The sequence below is a fragment of the Armigeres subalbatus genome, chromosome 1, assembly GCF_024139115.2.
Source record: "Armigeres subalbatus isolate Guangzhou_Male chromosome 1, GZ_Asu_2, whole genome shotgun sequence".
NCBI lineage: Eukaryota > Metazoa > Arthropoda > Insecta > Diptera > Culicidae > Armigeres > Armigeres subalbatus.
This window is the reverse complement of record NC_085139.1, coordinates 152,955,827-152,972,534: the sequence shown is the minus strand read 5'-3', so window position 1 is coordinate 152,972,534 and position 16,708 is coordinate 152,955,827. Positions and strand designations below refer to the sequence as shown.

At 40.2% G+C, this 16,708-nt stretch overlaps 1 protein-coding gene across 1 annotated transcript in view; it reads left to right on the top strand.

The window, feature by feature from the left end:
* LOC134205300 (homeobox protein homothorax-like) overlaps positions 1–16,708 on the top strand; it is a 128,579-nt gene that overhangs the window by 35,428 nt on the left and 76,443 nt on the right. Inside the window, exon 3 of the mRNA XM_062680438.1 lies at positions 5,641–5,782. Within this exon, the coding sequence (XP_062536422.1) occupies positions 5,641–5,782 (142 nt within the window). The remainder of the gene's footprint in view (positions 1–5,640; positions 5,783–16,708) is intronic.

The window sequence follows — 16,708 nt, the reverse complement described above, 5'->3', positions numbered from 1 at the left end:
GGACAGATGAGAATGAGAAGGACGGTGCTGATCGTATATTTTTATGGTTTGTTTTAATCACAACAGTAAATGAGATGAGATGATATTTAAATTTTTATGGTATTAATTATACCAAGTTGTTGGTCATGTGTATCGATGGCCTTAGGTAATTGGAAATGTTTCTGGCTAGAACGATCAAGAACAAATAAAGCACCAATCAGTTGTACAGCAGTCCATGAATGGACGATTCCGCTGTTTTCGTTTACAAAATTTGTCCACAGAGTTATTGAACACATAAGTATTTTATAACTTCATATAATGTTGGATTGGTCAGCAATGAAATAAGTTGTGATTGCATTTTTAACCCACAACTGTCGAGTCGAAGATTGATTAATCTCGATTTCGAATGAATTCTAATGCGTTTTTTTAATCAATACAACTTACAATACTTACAATCACATCACAACTATTGGGTAGTTTATCAGAATACATATATCTATTAGGTAATTGGAAATTACATCAGTTAAATCCATACCTCTCATTTACATCCGCTTTCCATCTCAATTACAGTTGTCATTCCATGTTTATTTAGCACTCGGGTCAGGCGGTTGAAAATTTTAATATTCAATCGTCTTGTGACTGCACTTTTCGCTGGTTTCCATTAGCCTTGCTATTGTTGGCAAGTGCCAGCAAGGGCATCCAAGGGAAAAGATGCCTCGTCTCGCTATTTCCCGCGAGCTGCTCTTACTTAAACAACCATCAAAATCATCCAGAAAACTACATAAACAACCCGTAAAAGTATAATATTTAGTGACATTATCAAAATATTTACGTATACCGGCGTCGTCGGCAGTGTCTCACATGGCGTGCACCGCGTTCTTGCATGCAGAACAACACACACTGCTGTCTGGTTGCTGCTCTGGTACAGCGTTATTCATTCAACAAAGAAACCTTCGGAAATCTTTGCTGAAAGGTGAACGCAACCACGATACGATGCGGTTGGTTGTTTATTTCAATTTATATTTCAGCTGGCTTGATAGTAGTGGATTGGATGTCTGCGCGCTACACACGAGTCTACTGTAGCGAAGTAGGCGAACGTCGCTATGGCAACCGAGTCTCCGGGCATGCTTGTAGTAGCTTAATAATTACAAACGGCGCGGCGGCGGCGACGGCGGTTGCTGCGACTCGACCGACTGTAAAGAGGATGATGTACTTTTCGGTTGGGACCGTTTCGGTACAGCGGTTCACAACTGGATCGATATCGACTTTCAAATAATCGATTAGTAAATGGTGAAGTTCCAACTGAATGTATAACGTGACGCTTTTTTAAATGGGTTCTCCTTAAAATGAAAAACCGAGCATATTTATGAAATTCTATATCTACTCGAAAGCACCGTGTATCACGTTCCTCAATCTCTTTTACGTGATTTTACACACTTTTTTAGACTTTTGCCTTTCTTGTAGACCAAAGTGTAACGAAAAGGCAATATGTTACTTCCAACTTTTGATAGAAGGCACGCCGGGCCGAGCTTCACATACCAATGGACTCAACTCTACAAATTGAGATGATATCTGTCTGTGTGCGTGTATATATGTATTATGTATGTATGTATGCTCATAGAAAACTCACTTATTTCCAGGCACTTATCCTTATCCAATTTACTAACAACAGGTTGAATTCAACGATGTTCTGTCCAATTGTTTTCTATTGAACACTAGAAGCTAGATCGGACTATGTGCTCAAAAGTTAAATACTAATTTTGAAAAAATATCATTTTTGAAAAAATATCATTTTTGGCTACTCATCCGATTCGATCGTAACAGGTTGCGTGCGACTGAACATTTTGGATGTGGACGAATGTGGAAAATGGGACATACCGTTTTTAATAAGTGAAGGCATCCCCAAAGACCAGGGTTTGCAGAAATCGCTCTCAATAGATAACGAACAACGACCAGGCCATGAAAACAAAACTATCGCACTTGTATACAAGTTGGATAAAACTGATTCGGATAGGCGGTCCCCACCGAGGGAGTTTGTTCTCGCTCATTTTTTGTTGGGGACCATATTTTTTTCGCACAGGTGTATAAAATAATTTGAAATGCATCACCAGAACCGGTGCCCCCCACAATTGGGGCTTATTAAAAGAAATTTATCATGGGTTGTAGCCCCCCGAATCAGTTCATTATCGTAACAGCTACCGAAAAAAGTCTCTCACGGTGTGTGACCTATCGAGAGTGTGAGATTTTCTCATTCTCCTTTGGATTCAAACCCTGCCAAAGACACATGGTTGGATCTGAAACTTTTCAGGATCTGTGACCTGAAACATTTGTCCACGAGAAAATGGTTCGCTTATAACTTTGTTTTCCCGTGTGCAGGGATTAAATCCATAAGAGAAAGAAAAAGTCTCTCACTTATCTTTTCTATATACATATACGATATGTTGCATAACGTGAGAGACTTTTTTCGCAAGCTGTCATTATAAAGAACTGATTCGTGAGGTTATACCTCATGATAAATTTCTTTTAAGAAGCTCCAAACGCGGGGAGCATTGGTTCTGATGGTGTATTTCAACTTGTTCTACACAGCTGTGCGGTCCCTAACACTAAATGAGCGAGAACAAAACGAGAATCATCACTTCTCTGTGGGGGCTGCCTATCCGATTTGTTTTTTTTTTCGCACTTGTATACAAGTTTGATATATAAGCCATGATTTGTTGTGATTCGGAACAATTTTTCCCTTTCTTTTATCGTTGTTCGTTATCTATTAAGAGCGATTTCTGCAAATCCTGCTTGTATATGAACTTCTTAGTATTTGAAGTCATGTGTGTAATTATTTCCATTTTTACGAGGTGGTATGCCGTTGGCAAACTTCGTTCCGTTTAGGCTAGCGTCTTACAGTTAAAGCTCTTCGACTTTCTTACGTATACAACTTCTGGAGGCCGTTGGTTATTTTCCTACCGCAATTGGTTATCTTCAAGCCGTTGAGTCCTTCAGAACTCGCATCGATCGCAACTACTAGGATAGTTCTCGGCGGTGGATCAAGCCTACTCCGACGTCCGATGCTTGCCCACAACCGATGACCCGGTTCAACGAGTGACTGAAGAGCGCCTGTGGTGGACCTAGACTACACCGATTAATGGATTTCCTATGCCCTAGAGCCTTAGGCTCCCAGCTTGATGGTTGAGCCATTCAGCTCCCGCCTTAATCGGGTACTATTCTCATTATCACCGTCGGCAGTTCTATTCTACCCCGACGAGAAGTACTCGGCGTCAGGGGCTCCCGCGCAACCAGCGACCCTGGTAAAGATAGCTGCCGGTTCAGCGGTGCCTCGACAACCTGTGATCGGTACTTCCACGTGCGTTGAACTGCTCGGACTAGTCCCCGGAGGATGTAGCATACCCATATAACCGATAGCCGACCACGATCGCGATCGCAAACGATTCGGATAGTCCCCGGCGGCGGATTCATCTTACTTCGATGAGAAGTTTCCCAACAGCGAGGCAATGACCCAAGCAGCAAATGTCAGGAGAAAAAGGTTGCAGCAACTTTATAGTGACTAAATCAAGTTACATATGTGTTGTCGTAACCAATGTGGAACACACGTGCTGCTAGGGGATGGTAGTGGTTTTACAAATTAGTGTTATTGATTGATATGAGCTTCTGATCAGAAATCAGTCGTCGACATTTTTTCCTTTGGCTAGTAAACAAGAGACTGTAATAGTGTTTTGCCAGAGGATTTACTAAGTTGACGTGTTGATGTTGAAAACGATGATTTCCGTCACATCACGGTTCGTATTTCGAATAATCTGTAAAAAAATATATCATGAAGCTGTTTAGCACTTAAAAATTTAAAAAATTTCATAATATTCATGCATTTGTACATTAACTTGACTGGCAGGTAGAGTTTCGCCCTTCGATGGAGGTTGTTTTGATGTGGAACGCCATATGCTCCATCCTCAGTGGAAATCAGCCATATAAACGTTGTCATACACCCAAACAGCGGATGGAAGATTTTAATAGTTCAGTTCTGCACTTTACAAAAACTGTATGAAACTTTGGCATACATAATTTTGAAAGTTTCCAATACAACCATTGTATTGACATCTCACAATGTTGTATTATTTTAATATAGTATCAAAAAAAAGCGTATACTTCTTGTTCTAAACCTGCAGAATTGTATATGCCAAGATTTTATACAGATTTTTAGTCAAATTTGTTATCTATGCCTTGATGTTATCAAATTATTTTCCAATCCATTGTATTCAATTTAATAATTTATTTAGACTGTGGTAGTCAGTATTCAGTATTCTGGTAAACCTTGAATCTGCAATGAAGAATAATCAGAGTTAAACATATTATGAACATGCAGAGTACACATTTGTTATAACGTTTGATACTGTCTTTCTTCTTTTTATTTCAATTTTTTCATTATTCAAGAATTCTATTTCTCAACATTCAATCCAAAGGCAACATTCTCCCCAGGGCACTCGATTGATTCCTATTGTTAATTTTTTGTTGATAAAGGGCAGGTTTTCTCCCTATCTATTGGGTCAATCTTTCTTCTAGGAGGAGATACTCTACTCAACCCGAGGATTTCGCTTATGTGTGTGTCTCTGCTTATAGAACTTTGATGAAGAACAAACAAAAATATAAACTAGATCAAATTCTTTGACAGATATGACCAGTGCTATAGGCAGGTACCTTGCTACACCATCATATCTCTTTAATCTCTTTAATAAAGACACAAAAAAAAAAAAAAAAAAAAAAAGACACACCATCATATCTGGGTTTGGAAAAAATAATCTTTCATGTTCTGATTATTTCAAACGACTTTATGCCAAATTTTAATTTCAAATTCAGTTCTATTTGATTATGTGGTTTATAAGGCCAACTGGACTTTCCGGGCGTTTGCCATTAAGACGCTCTTCAGCGATCACTAATCATTAACTCACTCGTACGAAAGCTGACCCGCAGGCATTGCCTCAGTAAAATTAAAGTTGGAAACCACTGGGCGTAGCTAAATCAGAAATTAAACGTGAACCCCAATGTTATGCTTACATCATGCATTCCTTTTATGCTAATTGTGGCGCTTTTGGTGATACCAGCTGAGAAAATGTCACTTAACTTTCCAGCAACAGAACGCACAGCCAACGGCAAATATCATAAAAAATGACGAAGATCGTTGTACAATCGCTTCGAGATTGAACAATAAACATTATTTGTTGATACACTGAGCTTGCTACCGCAGCAGCAACATCAGGGACGGTAGACATTCCACCGTAATAAAAAAGAGCAAGCAAATAGTCACCTTACGCGACACAGAGTGATCTTATCGTCAAAAAAGTGAGCCAACTAGCTGTTATCAACGTTCGTTGACTATGCGTCTACATTGCTCAGTTATAGGAAATAGACACATCACGGATAAATTGACATGACGCATGGCACATAACTTGAGGGCACCATCTTGAGTAAACTAACACCTAGATGGCAGTGCGGTGGTCATCTAATGTCAAATTGAAAGCTACGGCAGTAGTCTATGATCCAGAGAGTGAGGTGCTTGGGTGGGCCGTTTAAACCAGCCACTTACTTAATTTGAGTTTTCGTAGAATTACTATTTTTTTCAATCTGTAATAACAATTTCCCTACATCTTTCTTCCGCAGACACCCGCTATTCCCGCTATTGGCACTGATATTTGAAAAGTGTGAACTAGCGACGTGTACGCCCCGAGAACCAGGTGTGGCGGGTGGTGATGTCTGTTCGTCAGATTCCTTCAGTGAAGATGTGGCAGTATTTAGTAAACAGGTAAGTCATGATCACACTCTCTCGATATTATTGGGAACCGTTCACTTATCTAGCATTTGTTTAGCGTTTGCTTACGGCAAATAACTTATTTTGATTACATATTTTGGTTCGATTCGTGGCACGACAATGTCCCGCTCATAGATAAGGAAACGTTTCGATTGTTTGTCCACAAACTGAGATATGATATGAAACAACCAGAGTGAACTCTTGTACGATTGACTTTTAACTATCCTCGTGATTTCATCTGAAAATCCTATTTTTCCACGCATGTTTTTCAAATTAAATTAGATTTACAAATTTTGTATCATTCGTTAATTCGATCTAAGTCGAATTGACTGTATCAAGTGGAACCGATAAGCTCACAAAATTCGGTAGGGTGAGCGTCACATAGCATTCGAGAGAATTATCATTTGTTCGGTTGGCATTCGACTGTAGGTTTTTCCAGCTGGTAAAATCTATCAGTGCAGACATTCTGTCTAAGGCTAGTCACATATAATCAATTCAGTGGTGCTGGGAATAATTGTTATCGGCTGGCTAAATGGTGATCATCTGCTTCAATTATACTTTTCACTTATAGCACTATATTTAGCTATTTTCTATTTAACTTGGAAGTACACTGAATAAGTGTACGCACCTTCCCATAGCTCGTTTGGCAACACTAGTTTCAACAATAATCTACTTATCTCAGTGTGCTGTTTGAGTTAGATGCTGCCCCATTATTATCTACACAGCCTTATCACCCTATTTTGTTCTGGCTTTCCGGTAGCGCTCGGCCTATATCGATATTACCGTCTGATAAGAAGCAGGAGAGAACGCACCTTTTGCCATTAATCTGCGACTTTGTACTTTACGTCAAATCCCACCGATTAGTATCAATAGATGGTGCTGTTGAGCAGGCTGCTGGACTTTCGGAGGGATTTCGCGTAAGGCCTTGTCTGGTTCCCAAACATATCGAAACGGCTCCGAAGCGTACGATCAATCAAACTCAATAGGACAGATATTGTTTGCCTCGACAGCCCTCGGTTCGAACAATTGTGATTTTGGGGCTGATTGTAGCCTATCGTCGCGGTAGAGAGGTTTATAAGAATAGTCCCGAGCCGTTATCGAAAATATGGTAGCAGAGGCGTGTATAAAAATTACCGATAGCGAAAACATTTCTACGAGCTCGTGCGATAACGGCTCAAATTCTACGTACTCTTGCCGTGCATTCTTATCTGCTTCAGCCGTGAATCAGAAGATATTTGGGAAAATTAAATTCATGTAAGTTTTGGTTAGTTGATTCGTATCATCATTTTTCGACATTTTTGTAAGGTGAGGTGTAGCAATGTTTGTTGGCTGCTACTTTTTCTTGACTCTATGGGAGAACATATGCATGGACGAATGGAATATTGATGAAAGGAAACATTGATGATCTAATTTGGAAATTTGTTGGAACTTTGGGATGACAAATGACAGAGTATATTTTCAAATTGAATTGAAGTAGCTATCTTTCAGAAAAAAGGGATCGTTGAATTTGTGATTCGACTTCTTAGTTAATTGTAAGATTGAATTTGTTCTCCGCCAAGAAAAAAAAATGTTCGTTTAATTTGAAATAAATATTCAAATATATAAACTGTTTTAATCAGGCACGATTATAAAACCAACCCATCTGCCAATTAGTTTTGTTAATCTGGGTTACTCTAATTTAAATAAAACAACAAGCCATTTCAAAGTTGATTTTGAAAACCAATAAACGTTAACCGCACTCATAGTGCATTCTAAAATAGGCTGACGTCATTGAATATTATTCGATGTGGTGGCATTCTCGTTTTCGTCTCCTCTTGATTTTGTCTTTTTTTTCGCTTCATTTTCTTTCTCGAAGCGGCGACATGCTCTTCAAGTAGAAGCAAGCAGTTGAATATTTTCCACTAAAATAGAATCGTGTGGTGAAGATCATTCCGTGTCAGCAACGCAGAAGTTATGCTGCGCACATCATAAACGTAAAACCATTTAAATTGCTGAACACTTTCATGCGAGATCCGATATTGACATCTGGGAGAAATATTCCTAAATTCAGAACAATGCGAATTTTGCCACTTTAGGCTTCTACGACAGCGGCGAGTTGCAAATAGTTGAGTAATTTCAAAATAGTTTCAACAAATATCTGATAGGGGGATCAATCACACTCATCGCCTGGCTTCGGTCGTTGGCTGGTGTGTTGATGTTGCGTATATATTTGGGTTCGCTTTCTCGCGTACGGTAAATGATGTACAGATGAGGCATCATCGCGCTGCGGTGTAAAAAAGGCAAAAGTGAGGGATTCATTATCATCAGGCCAGCATCTTCATCGGGCGGGCGAGATCACCGCAGAACGACTTGGTGCGCGGTTGGAGGATACTAGGGTGGCTCATGGCAGGGAAGAAAGTGTCATTTAAATTCGAGCTTAACTCATGTGTAAGACAATTTCTTCAGTCAAAATGCCTTTTAATCTCCATTATATTAAATTTTGGAGACTGTACCCAGGTGATCATATTGCGATTTCACTTTGTTCTACTTTTCAGCGGCCGGTATTGTAAATGTTCAAAAGTTAGCAGTTTTTCTCAATCGGGGTTGGCACCTTTTACTGAATTTAATCCGATCATCGTGACCACTTTGCTTCTTGTCACATGATAAACCCAATTAGAAGTAAGCACACCAATCGTGCGTTACAGTCCAGTGTCGATTCGACCATATCCCTCCCGTTCTGTGTACTGTGGTGTTACACCGTCCATACTAACGAATGTAAATAATGTCTTCCACTTCTAAATTTAGAATTCTTTTGTCATCATTGTTGTTAATTTAGCAACAAAGATCGCAATGTGTTCCTCGCAATAAAAAAACAATGGTCTTAAATAGTTAATTTTATTACATTTGAAATTGTTGATACTTTTGGACCAATTTTCAATCATATTCGATCCACCCTAATGGAGACACAACGAACGATGAGTGAGTGAAAATAACATTTTCAAGCATGCAAACCAGCAGCAGCAGCAGCCAGCAGACCATCAGCAGCAGCCCAAGCAGACAGGCGACGGCGATCGGCGCGTAAAGTATGTGTTGGAAATTCTAAACCAAACGAACTATAATTTGAAATTGTGACACACCGAGGGGCTACGTCGCTGCGTCACGGTACCGGCAGCAGCTACTCCTTTATTGTATCGCGAAATCGAATGTAACGAGAGTTTTGGCCACCTACTACAGCCCAGTGTGTCGGGATGCGCCAAGCGGTGATCATTGTGATGCTTCGGGTAATCTCTCTTGTGCGAAATGGAAACTCATCCGTGGTGTTTTATTTTATGGTCTGTAACAGTTCATCATTTCATGTACTCGTTATCGTGTTTTCATATTTTGCCTTCTATTTTTGCGTGAGTTTGGATGCTAATTTTAGCACTCAACTTCACGTGTCATTTTTCACCGTAATGGAATACTGAGGTTTCCGAATTCAAATAGATTCTACTATTATTCGTGAACGTGAGCACCTCTGGTGGATTGATTTTATGCACAGCCATTGTCCACGATTGTCTTGAAATACGGCCAAGTATTTTTTTTTTCAATTCTTTGTCCTAAATTTCGATTGTGTCTGATGCACCTCAACTTTCCTCCGGTCTCTATTGCAAATAGAAATGACTCTATTAATTAGGGACGACCGTCTTGATTAAGATCAATTACAGACCTTCTTTAGCCGGCTACAATTCAAGGCCATGCTGATAAACCTCCCTTGTGCATATCGCGTTTGTTCTGAATCTGCTGGGTGCTATTCAAGATATTTCGTAAACTTTAAGAACCCAGTCCATCTTGATCCATGCTGCTATGTCGATTACTAAATACTGAATTTCATATTATTTCATGAACAATGTCTCAATTTGAATCGATTGTCGTAATAACAGCACTTGCACACGCTGTAAATGTCGTATTGATTATTATTGGCAATCATCAGCAGCGATGCAAATATGCCGATTTCCCAAACCATTAAAATAACACAGGATTGATATCCCCCACTCTTTGCGTCCAATATCGCATCCGTCGTCGGCTCATTTTCCCTTCAATCGCTACAACGAGGCACACAATTATCAGCTGGGCGAAAGCGTGCTCGTCAGTGATTCAAAGCTCTTGATTTACGACCGCTCTGCGCCGTGCTCGCCGTATATAGATGTATAACACTTGAAAAAGAGTCACTCCACAAGGTTCCAAATCCCGGGGCTACCTTCCCGACTACTACTTGGCATTTTGTTGCGGGAATGACACTGGCAGCGCTGTTTGTACGATATGTGATTAGAGCTGTAAACTAATAAAAAGAAAACATCAACATCCATATACACATTTTACGAACCCATGATCGATAGAAAATGGTTATAAAAATATACGATACTTTTTCAATATGCGTGATATCTGGTGCACATATTTGGTCTTTCCCATGCAGATACCCGTTTCCGCACCGTATTAATCGCCGTGCGCCTGATTGTCGATTAGCGTTCCGCGTTCCATTCGCTTTTTATTGTGAGAATTCTTTATTGCCGCCACAATATGCACAGCTCGGACTTGTATTTAAAAGGGCAATTAAAAAACACCGGATTTACAACTTACCTCTGCTGATGATCAATACCTCAAGTTTATTCTGTAAAGTTCTTCATGAATGACGAAATGTTTTCTTCAAATACAGCAATTCTCACCAGGAGGCTTTGGATTTGCGTGGACCAATTCGATGGATGACCACAGCATAGCAGGCCGAGACGCCTTCGTATTTTTTTTTTCATTTCGAATTGCCGTTTTTGTTTCGTTTGGAGGTCCATCCATGGCTTGCTACGATCACCATGCTATGGCTACACACGCGCATGCAGAGACAAACTAATTTGTGGGCCCACATGGAACCAAAACGTGGAACGATATTCTTCAACGAAGCCAAATTTAATAATTATACGTTCGATACTGAAATATGACAATGATTACTGTAATTTTAGAATTAAGCTCTGGATTAATTTTCATTTGTAGGAATCTATCAAAACAATGATTTGATGATGTGGTAGACATGCGATGTTTTTTTCACGCAAGTTCAGATCACTACACGTAATTTATGGACGATCTTTTCACGCTCTTTATTTGATCGTAACGCAGCTAATTCGCGCCGCCGCTGGTGAGTGAGGGCAGTGCACCGTCGATAATCTCGGAATTTTCTATCCACACAGAAGTATATTCTGGTGTGCTTGGATTCATATCTTCGGTGATTACTTTAAGCATGCAATTAAATTTTATTTGTTTATTTGCCCCTCCTGAAAAGATGTCTTAAGGAATGGGAGAAAGAGAAACACGCCCGGATGAAAATATATACAAAACATTGCGGTGGCGGAATTTGCCGATGAAGGAATTAGGAAAAAGCACGGTTCGAGAAACGCGTCTCCGAAAATTAGTCTTTTGTTTTGATTAATATTATTGGCCATAACTGACACATCGCTAAGATGTTTATTTCATATCTGGGCGCCAGGGCTAACATTAGTTGACCGGAATGTCACAGCTAGACCGGGTTCGTAAAAATGGGTGATATGTTCTAATTATGACAGGACCTTTGCTTAAATATGCTTTAATTTAAGCAGTAGAATCTCGTTTCATTCTGCCATTGTCCTACTACACTACAGGTCACGAGGTGCTTAATAACTGATTTTTTCGACAACCATTAGTTCTTATATGAGAATTACAGCGTCGTCTTTACGTAGCTGCGCACATGAAATGCCCTGAAGACACCAAACTAATTTTGTATCACTTTGGGTCTGTGGTCATGCACTTCTTCAGAAATTCCGGCCCCTGGCTTACGCTAGTTTACCGACTGTCTCGCTGGTTAACCACTACAACGTTGCCTTGATCCCTCCTTGGCGGTCGTTCAACAATTTTCCTGCCTCGCATCCTTATGTTTCCTCCCGGTGTCGGAGGTGGTCAACCAGTTGAGGTTGACGACCGGTGCCCTACTTTGCCGAAGTGTGTCCTTCTTCCAGTTTGGTTGTTCAAGCGCCGAGATCGGTCCAGCGAAATTGGCGGAATACTTCCGGTTCACCGTCGACTGCTCACTGGGCTAGAAATTCCATTTAATCGGTGCTTATTCGCGGATCATTTCTTCATCTACGCTGCAACTCCGACAGTATTTCTGCTACAGCGCACGGCACAGTGCCTATTTGCTGTGTTCAACCTGCTTAGTATTTAGTAGTCAACATGGGTCATATTTGCCATACATTATCTGCGACCATGTGAATAGCCACGCGTCTCCATAAGTTTGCCTGCGTTATCGCTTCAAGCAGTTTGCCATTAAAGTCCATTCTCTCAAGTGCATAAAAGCAACTAAAGTTTAAACACACCACAGTTTTGTGCAGTAGCATTAGCAATCTATGGATTTCATTTATTTCTTTGCTGAAGGTATCGTCCCCACGAGCTTCTGTACTGCTGCGATGTTTTGTTGGATTCCAGTCCAGCACTTGCTTGCAAATTTCATCTCCACCCTTTAGTAAAGTGTGGTCGACCCACCTTCATTTACGATCTCTGATGGTACCTCCAACTACCTCTGATCATTTCCGTTGAAATCGGTTTTTGATGACACCGTCAATGGGGCTCAGATGAATCCTGTCGTGTGGCCAACAGGTCCGAATTATAAAACGTAGGCCTCGGATGATTCGTGAAATCTGCGAATATACACAAAGTCTCACTGGCGTATAGGAATAAAGATTTCACGTTGGAGTTGTTGGACCACTCCGCTATTATTCAAGAAAATTAGTGCGTAGACTAATCTGATTGAAGCTCCGTATGTTTTGTTTACTCGCCAAAACATTGCTATGCTTTCTCATTTGTGCTGCTATGTCGATTATGATTCCGCGGTTCACCGCTAAGTGATCGCCAATATATTAAATGTTTTCTCTCCACTGCCTCCCGGCTACAGTCAAGTTGAAGGGGTTGTTCCTGTTAACATTCTACGATGTGGTCTTGTTGACATTGGTTGTAAAACACCGTTGAAGGGCATTCGGCCAGGTCGTTCAGCCCACTCTGCATGTCAGAGCACCGTTGCGGTAGTAGAGAAACATTATCAGTTAAATCGAAGTCGTTGAGGTGCTTCATAGTAATAGGCTGCTATTTAATACATGGTCAACCACACCCATCACGATCTGGTCGATTACGAAGAGGAATAAAAGCGGAGATAAACTACATTCTTGCTTCACTCTGGCAACTACCGGGTAAGGTCAGATAAAGTTCCGCTATTCAGGTCTCTGGACGTAAAAGCTTCATACTGCGCTTCGTTGCGGTCGACGATTTTATCCGGAAAACCCTAGCGTCTGAGGGCGCCCCACAGATTTTCGTAGCTCAGACAATCGGAAGTTTTTCGTGGATACCAAATAGGGGGACTCTTGGAATTCATGACATATGAACTTCTGGGGCAGAATCCTGCTTACTTCCATCGGATAGTGGTGTCTATCTTCTTCTGTATTCGATATATGTAAGATAACTTTGCACAGAACTTTGAAAATAATTCAGAGTAGTACGATGGCCCGTCAGTTGTCACATAGTCAGATCTCCTTTTTTCGGAAACTTCGGGATCAGATAATAGAGATTTGACCATGCTCAATTCAGGTGTCGTGAGATATTTTAGAAAAGATGAATACTGCTAGTTGTTGTGGCTTACTCCTTACTTCGTCGCACAGACAGTCCACTCACACTTGCTTGTCCTATCTGTAGCAGCATTTAACTTCATTCTATATTTTTATAGACGGGACTCATCTTTGGCTGGTCTGGTTTTTCCCGCTCTATCTCTAAGCTCCTCAGTCTCACCACTCCAGACTGCATCAATAATCCATTCTTTATGCTGAGTGCGCAAGGATGTTCATAGTATGTTCGATAGACCATTCTTGATGGCCATTTTTCTGCGCTGCCACCCTTCGGAATATCCGCTGCACGATTTAAAAGTTCTTCAACGAACCATCTCTTCTCAGCCGAGTCTTCTAGTCGGCGTGTGTTGAGTCGCTGTTCGCAAGTCTATCCTCCCGCTGCCAAATCCAAGCGAAGTTTACTCGGATCTCGTCAATTAAATGGTGATGATCAGCGATACGTTTATTCCCGACATTAAGCAGGTTTCGTCTCCATTTTCGGCTGATGCAGTTGTGATCGATTAAATTTTCAGTATGTTCGTCATGAAAGACTGACGTGACTTTGTGTAATTGTAGGTCACGCATAAGATTTGCTTATTTAAGTTTTCTCTCAATAATTTTCACCCGTTTAAAAACGTCAGCTGTGATCATTCCTTTTCACAATGATAAGGGATGCCTCATTTCTGGATTCTCTAGCACTGTTTCGACATTGATTTATTGATTGGTTTGTACAAATCTTAAAGCATTAAGCAAAAAGCTAGCATCTAGCAAAAAGAATATTGTTGTTGGTCAAAATTCTCCTGTGAAACAAATTTACCGAAATAAAGGACAAACAAAACAAAAGAGTAAAGATCCAATTTCTAATATACAGATAATGATCTAGAATTAATCACTTACGTTGTAGATGAAAGCAATCCATTCATAGTAAATGATGTTTTATTGCATGAAGAACACTAAACGATCGTTCAGTAGTGTCACGGGTGATCAAGAATTGATTGTAAGAGAATTATAAATATTGGCAACTTTTGGTTAAACGTTGCTCGAAATTAGATCATTCATTATGGTATAAAGTTGCAAACGGATGGACCTCAGAATGAACTTGATTATAAGACAGAAGAAGTAACAGTCAGGACACGAGATCGTCATAGTTTGACAGGATAAACATGAAAGCAAGACGCCAGCAAGCTCACTGAATGAATATTTAGTATAACATCTTATTCTCTAGTACCATCGTTGGGGTGACAATGGATTAAAAGGGTGTGAGAATGGGTCACTGTTTCAAGAATACTTGTAGAATAGATTGATTGTATCTGAGGGCAAGAAAACTAAATTATAAGAGACCTTTTTGAACGATTTTGTTATCCAACCATACTGTCGGTGAAGGCGGTATATTACATTTTAGTGGATAAATGAACTGTGTACGAATTTCAGTACTAAATGTACATTGGAAGCATGTTAATCAATATTTCAAATACATTTCGAAAGGAACATTAATTTGTTATTATTGCAATATTCAGTAACGCTTGCGTATCATTTCAAACATAACACTCCTATTACACACAAAGCTTATTTTGTACATACACCTTTTACAAATCCGACCTGTGTGTGCGCTGCTAACAGCTGACGCATAACGGAGCTGTTTTAGGGTTGATAATAAAATCGGACAGATGCTGGCGAAATGAATTCCACAGTTCTGTCCCCGAGTGTTGCTGTTTGCCGAGGCTAATCCACTATAGCCTCTACCCTCCTAATCCACATCGGAACGATTAACCAAAACTGTGTGACTTCCCCGAAGCCTACCTCGTCGACAGCATTTTCATTCTGCATCGTCGATTTAGTTAGGCCTAACCTGGCACATTGCTGCAGGCTTCAGGCAGGACCCCTAGTTTTTACAATTGGAAAAAAGGGCAGCAAAAGGAAGAGACGTAGACGGAGAGCACGAACACAAAAGTAAAAGGAAATTTTATACTGAGAATTGGTGCAAGGATGCGCAGTTTTTGTTTCGAAGGTCCCAAACTGTGTCCCGGGATGAATTGTAAGAAAAACGAGCTTTTCAATTACAAGAATTGAAATTCTAGACGATTTTGTTTTGCTGCCATTGAAATACGGTTTCTCTTTCAATCGATGTATTTGAAGTTGTGAAACGAATGGCAGTGTCAAAGGTAGCAGGGAACAAATCCAATTTACGGAGAGAATACGAGCGGAACCCGGTATTGTAGTACCTCTGCAGCGTGAAGACTCTGCCACAGAGAACCCTTAAATAGAGACGCATCTTAAAATCCGAAAATTCTTCTATCTGTTGTGTTTTTCGTTTCGCTTATAATTCCTTTAGTTTTTTTTACAACTACGCCTCAGTGCGTACTGCAAGAACGATTTGGATTGCATCTCGAACGTAAATCCCTACGTGTTTGCTGAAAGGCGAAAGGCGCGGTAATGAAATGAGCAACAACCTGCAGGAACCGTTAATCAATTGCAGTATTTGGGAAGATTGATGAAGAAATGTTTTGGTGCGTTTTTGATGGATGAAAAGGTTTAAATGTTTCATGTTTTTACGGCTTCCTATAAATTGTATGTAGATAACGATAGATAACGATAACGATGATTATCACATAGTCCAATTCATAAAACTGACCGCAACCTGAAGGTGTGATTTTGCACAGTTAAGAAAGATACATCTGCTTGTCGCACGTTTTTGGGTTGTCCATTTTTAATGCATGGAAAAACGAAAGTGAACCATAAATTATAACGATTTTTAGCAGATTTTACAATATTTATCAACAACAACCATAAATTATCTCAAGAGAGTTGTTTTCGTTGGCCTTTATGTGATCCCTTCAACGCGTGGCATTCTCTCTTTCTCCTCCCGTCATCAGTCAGTCAGTCAGTTAGCCATTCAGCCCGTCAAAATGAAGCAGCTTTGATTTGGGTGTCTTCCACACATTGAAGAAAAAAAAATTAAGAGAACCGATGGAAGATGAAAACTTTTTTCATAATATGGCTGGGCGCGCATTAGTTTGAGCTTCGAAAATTCCTCAGCTATAATAGGACCCTACGAGTGGCCATAATGACTGATCATCATTCAATCATAACTTCAACGGAGCAACCTTCGGCCCAATCGCGCACATCGCCTGCTTTTATATTTTTATAATGATCGGGAGAATAAAACAAAAGCGAAGCAAGCGATGGCCGCGCAGCAGCGTATGCCATGGAAATATGTTTATTTTGTGTAGATTTGGTAATAACATGGCTATAAACCTCTGGAACGGTTTAATGGTAGGTTATAGCGCTCCGG